This window comes from Terrapene carolina, unplaced genomic scaffold (assembly GCF_002925995.2).
Source record: "Terrapene carolina triunguis isolate 2854851 unplaced genomic scaffold, T_m_triunguis-2.0 Scaffold33723, whole genome shotgun sequence".
Taxonomy (NCBI): Eukaryota; Metazoa; Chordata; order Testudines; family Emydidae; genus Terrapene; species Terrapene triunguis.
In genome coordinates this window covers 6,355,087-6,361,086 of record NW_020698074.1, presented here as the reverse complement: position 1 = coordinate 6,361,086, position 6,000 = coordinate 6,355,087, and the positions used below count along the sequence as shown (strand labels likewise).

At 37.5% G+C, this 6,000-nt stretch overlaps 1 protein-coding gene across 1 annotated transcript in view; it reads right to left on the bottom strand.

Moving 5' to 3' along the window:
- LOC112117180 (anillin) overlaps positions 1-6,000 on the bottom strand; it is a 38,488-nt gene that overhangs the window by 9,080 nt on the left and 23,408 nt on the right. Inside the window, exons 18-21 of the mRNA XM_024215081.3 lie at positions 4,302-4,340; positions 3,920-3,941; positions 3,077-3,189; positions 1,413-1,466 (exon numbers count right to left, since the gene is read on the bottom strand). Of these exons, the coding sequence (XP_024070849.2) occupies positions 1,413-1,466; positions 3,077-3,189; positions 3,920-3,941; positions 4,302-4,340 (228 nt within the window). The remainder of the gene's footprint in view (positions 1-1,412; positions 1,467-3,076; positions 3,190-3,919; positions 3,942-4,301; positions 4,341-6,000) is intronic.

The window sequence follows — 6,000 nt, the reverse complement described above, 5'->3', positions numbered from 1 at the left end:
TCTTGACCCCTAAAACGATCCTGTGTAAGTTTGTGGGACAACATTATGTTCCAAGAGAAAGTTACTTAGATTCAATCAAACTACAGTAAAATCCACTTTAAAAGTTAGTTTAACCAAGTAGTCTGGCTCCCTTATTAAATTAGAAAGGGTCTCCATAGTGGCAAGAATAACATTTCCAGTGAGGATCATAGCTACCATCTACTTTGTAAATGATAGGAAAGTTATCAAATATAGCTGCATGGCAGCTAATGAAGGCCCTTGATCATGTGACTAACCAGTTGACACTGAGATTTATCAAGTGACTAAGAAGAGTTGGGGACTACTGCCAGCTATTGTGTGTGTGGGAGGGTTCTTTGAGACCTCCTCTTGTGTGGGAGAAACATGCTTCTCTTGACAAAGTCTCCCTCAGTGTTGAAGTTTCCTTGAATGAGAGGTAGATTTGCTGGACAACCTCAAAGAGAAAACTCTAGTCCATGATCTAGCCTGGGACTACCATTAATACTGATTGACTTGGAGCTGCTCTGTAGTTTATGAATACTGTATGCTGACATGGGTATTGGCATGTTGACTGTAGGAATACACTGTTTTTTCCTTATAGACCCTAGTAAACTAAACCAAGCAAATAGGGGGGAGGGGGAAATAAAAAATAAAAAAAGAGTTGTTCAAGATAAGTCACTTGTCCACAAATACTTGAGGGCTTAAGAGACAATGCCAGGACAGAGAGAGACCTCTTTCCCCATACACCTCAAAGTTGGGGAGAATAGTTCAGGGGAACTAGACTAAGATGCAAGCACCTGCTGAGGTGTCTGAAGTTACCTAAAAGCTTGCCAAGCAGGCTAAGATATATGTGGAGACTCTTTAACAGTAGGAGAAAAGGATTTAGAGAAAAAGGATTTAAAGAAAACAATACTTTGGCTTTTTTTAAAAAAAAAAAAAAAAAAAAAAAAAGCTATCTGATCATTATATACACCATAGAATTTGTTGGATGCTAAGTGTTTTCTGATCCCTTCTATCCTACAAGCATAACAGTTAACCTTATCCCTTTGATGGAATTGTGTGGAAAAGTGGAAGTAGGATCACTTGACAGCATTAGTTTGTAAAAAAAAAAAAAGCAGTACACAGTTTTAAATTTGGAAGCTTTGATATTAAGTAAAAGCATTGGTGGCATTTAAACAAATTTGAGTTCTAGCATGCTGGACAGACTGATACTGCAGAGATTTCTTTTTAAATGACTCAGTTGTATTATATTTCACTTGTCAATTTGCTAAGTTTATAGGAGAATCTTTGTAAGTGTCCTTCTAGAAAGATTTCAACTTCTAACTACTGCAGAAGCTTAGAGCAACAGATATGAGCAACATGCACTAGGAAAAGAGTGTCTTAAGTTTTAGTCACAAGCAAGTAAACATAGCAACCTTGTCCTGGAACATAAAGCCCAGTAGCTCTCTTTCCTTCCCTCCATAATTTATCTGGGGAAAAAAAGAAATATGCTGAATGTGACTAGGTGTGAAATGAAGTTTTTTTTTAAAAAGCAGCATAAAACTACATTTGAGTATGTTTCACTCCTCCTGCATTCAGTCTTGCATTGTAAGATATTGAGGGCAGAAGCATTTGTAACACCACCCTGGTGGTCATCTAAGCCCCCATAAGGGGAAGTATAAAGCAAATTAAAAAGCAGTTCAGTGCAGTTGAGGGGCAGGACATAGCTAAAGCTTTAAAAAAAAGTCACATGCTTGTAAGCGGTGTCAGATCTCCACTCTTCCTGTATAACAATGTGCATTTATGCTATTGAGAAACTAAATAGCTTAACATGATATTCCTAGAAGGATTTCTAGGAAATCTGTATTTCCCAGCTTGGCCCAGAAACTCATTCAAAACACTATCAGATGATCATCATGGCTTCTATAATATACTTTTCCCATCCAAATAAAGGAGAGTACTCAAACATGAAGCACTGAGCACTAAGGTAAAAAAGACACTACTTCCCCAAAAACCAGAAGACTCCAATAACCAAATCAAGTGCTTAATAATCCAAGAACAAATCCCACAAGAGACCCAAGTCAAAAATGAAAAAAAAAAAAAATGAGTTGAAGGAAGCATCAAAGGGGAACAGAATTGGCATCTGGAGCTTGTTTGCAAATCCCTAGCCTGTCATGGTCTATAAAGATAGCTTACTCCAGAAGTGAATTGCATTAAGTCCAATCCTTCTCAACCAGACTTCAGAATGACACTTCAAAGTTTATTAGAGAGTTCTTCAAGTAACAAGAGTTAACTTGCACAAATATAAAAAAAAACCCAACAACACTAGAATAGCTCTTGGCATATAGTAATAAAATTGTTTAACAGGGTCTTTACATTGTGAAGGGTCTGTTTTCTCTTTGTTATGCAGTTAGTGTTCACAAATTCTAGAATCACACACTTATGTGGAATGTAACTGTGACGAAGCCATATTTACACAAGACGAGTTCTACTGACAACAGCTCTCCAGTTTTTAAAAATCCATCATCATGAAGAACATGGATGCTAACCAAAGTTTTAATTAGTACCTGAATTAAATCTGCATAAGATAACAGATACTCCTCACTATATTTACATGGTAAGAATGTTTTTTGGTGGGTTTTTTTGTTTAAGTCAACTCCAAATGAAATTCAGTGCAGAGGAATTCAGATAATGTGTCTTCTGACAATTGATAAGTTAAGTGGCTTATTTCTCGGGTTATGTCATTTTAAGAATGGTCTATAAACAGCCAATTCTAAAAAGATCTGCATGAATGAGCTTACTTCTGATAAATTTCATTGATCTAGAACTGATACAATGCATTGGTGGCCATATGCTACTGTATCTTACATTTAGCTACAGTAACAGTGGTTCTCAGTGCCAAATATTAGATTTTTTTTTTATATTGCAAACCTGTACTTCAGTCATCTAAAAACTACAGGTGGTATTGTCTGAAAGATAAAATCATTTAAAAATTTTAAGTAGCAATATTGCCTAGAAACACTAGGCCAGGCAAAATTCCATTCTTTCATAGTAGCACACGGATATCTTTGAATTAGTAGTGAGAAATAGGTTCCATTACCTTGTCCAAAGTAAATTTGGAGTTCCCTATTGAAGACAGGGAAATCTTGTGAGATCCAACAAGTACAAAGTTACTAGTGCGCACAGCATTGGGGCCACTTGGACTGGCCATGACTGTGATGGGTTAAAAAAAATAAATAAAAAAATGTTAAGACAACATAACACATGCAAAATTATATAAGGTGTTGCTGGGCTCACACACTACAATACTAAGCAAGAGATGGAAAGAATGGAAAGGGAAGGATGGTTTTTCTGCTAGCAACTTCTCCCCTGATTCTGCATGAATGGGCTGTGCCTCCTCCCTGTGAAAGGCAGAGGCACAGGGCATTTATGCAGAGTTGGGGAGAAGCCATACAGTAGAGATGATTTCCTCAAAGATAGGAATATAGACATATGAGAAGCGCCAATGAAATGCACATTGATGATACTTTAAAATCCATTCTTATCATTGGTTCTCAGAGTTAGTCCCAACAAACAAGACTGCTACAAAATTATGTTATGCGATATTGCATCTGTTGAAAGCAACGGAGCCCAATATATGGATTAAAAAAAGAATAACCACCAAGTGTTAGTTTACTTAAACACACTTTTCCAGGTGAGAAATGGATGCTAGGTGTTAATTTTGGAGTTGTACAGTAAAATTCAGCTACTCTCAGCAATAATTTACATGTAAACCTGGGGCCAGATTCTCAACTGGTGTAAACTGACAGTTTCATGACTCTCACCAACTGAGAATTTATCTTGGGATTAAGTACAAGACAATCCTGTTGAGTGATTATTATTGCTTCTGCTACCCCGTGTTAAAGATATTCCCCTTGGTACAAGAAGTTTAGGTTTTGCTTACCTGGTGTAAGGAGGGTGCTTTTCTGGAAAGACAGAAAGATTCATTAGGGAAAGAAAATAGAGAAATCAACGGATTTTAGAAGCTTGCTTTGTGTAAATTAAGACCAGTCTTAAGTCTAAAACTGCACTTGAAATTCTAGATCTCTTAAAAATAAAGCATATGTACTAATTTTATCCTTTTTAATGTATTTAGAATGCTCAGCTAGCACATGGTTATGTGCTGAAAAGGCTTGAGAGAAAGCTAGGTAATTTCGAGTTTCAAGCAAAAGAAGATACAAGCTGTTTGAAGTGGGGAAACAATGTTGTTCAGCATGTGTGAACATGGCCTTTAGAAAAGGCAGTTTAATTTCCAGAAGTCATTAGAGTATTACACTAGTACTTACAGTAGTAATAGATGTCAATAATCTCTTTGGAGTAATAACCTATGAAAAACAAGACAGCATGAAGGCCAAGTACGTTTCAGATTGCACATTGTAGTTAAAAGCAAGTATAGTTTTAATATGTATGATAAAAATGCCATTCAAGTTTTATAGTCTAAAGCAATTCTGACTGGTGATTAATTCTTGTCCTGAGTCAGCCAGATTTGTTTTCCTATACCTAAGACCCAAGGTTGAATAATTCCACTGAAGCATGTAATAAAATACACAGACCAAGAGGCAGAAAACATATGTTTACATTTGTTGAAATGTAAAAGTATCCATTAATTGGGTCTGGACGGCAGGTGTTTTTAAAACGAATATCCAAGCCTTCCATTCATGTGCAAATCTTTGGTGCATTTAGCAACACAACTTGCATCTGTTACTCTAGTAAGTTTAGCAGTTAATTGAAATGAGAATCAAATAATGCATACTATTGTAAGTAAGTGAGTGCCTAATGTTTGTGTTCTTGTATATCGACAAGTGTCAAGTTATAACTTATCAAATGAACATAAATATATTACCTGGGGCTTTGTTTAGTTTAAAACAAAAATACATGAACAGTAATTAAGAACAAGACAAGTCCACCCTGATGGAAAAAGATAAACAACAGATAATTTGTCATCAAAAGCAGATACAGTAGACCAATCGCCAGGAGACTGGAACTAAGAAAGTTTTCTAGATGACTTGACTCCTGCAAACTTTCATTGAGCAGCACTGAAAAGTACCTACTGAATGGTCCTGGTTCTCCCTTCCCTAGACAACAGAAAAACTGCAGTTCCAGCTAACAAGTCAATGCAGTGCTTTTAAGAAGGCTGGTTCCTGGCAAACTGTGAAGCACCCCAGAAACTATAGCACACAGGAGGGAGGTGGACCCAGGATCTCAGACTCTCAGGCTTGCATCAGCTGGAAGAGGGAGAGAGAATCAGACATTCCCTGTGGCAAGTGTCAAGACACTCAAATGTTTTTAATCAGTGAGTTATGAACACAATAAAAATCCTTCAACGAGCAAAGACTGATCTTAAAAAGTAGGATCTTGGTTCAGTGATGACCATTCCTCCTCTCCCTGCTGCAACCAACTTCCTCAGCAGAAGTCAGAGCTAAGGAGTTGCAGCACTATTGGGTGCTTTGAATGGATGTACTTCACACCTCCAACCCTGGATCTGTGCAGTTGAAGATTACCACAGAGTAGGCTGGGTGCAGGAGAGAAGAGTGCACACAAGAGGTCTCAAGATCATCTTTACATGGGAAAAGAAGTGAAAACTTGAAGGGAAAGGAAAACTGAAATCCGAAGGCCAACATTTGCAGGAGCTGAGCCCAAGCAAGCCTTTTATGTCCTCTAGGAGCCTAATTTACATAGGCAGGGCGGGGGTGATGGGGGAAAGAGACTGAACCTTTTGGTTCTTTGTTTTATATTAGAGGGTTCAACCCCCCACCCCCCCCCAAAATAAATAGTTAGCCTTTTTTTTAAGCCACACAAAGTTCAGGTCTCATCTGTCCTGGAAAGTCTATAGTAATCTTTACCAATGTTTAGTCATAGAAAAACGCCACAGTTAAGGTTTCAATCTTTGTTCTATTACAGTGGTGATATACTGCCGCCCTTTCCCCAAAATACTCATTTTCAAAATACCAAAGGTTAACTCACAGAAGTTTATATTTTCCTGAG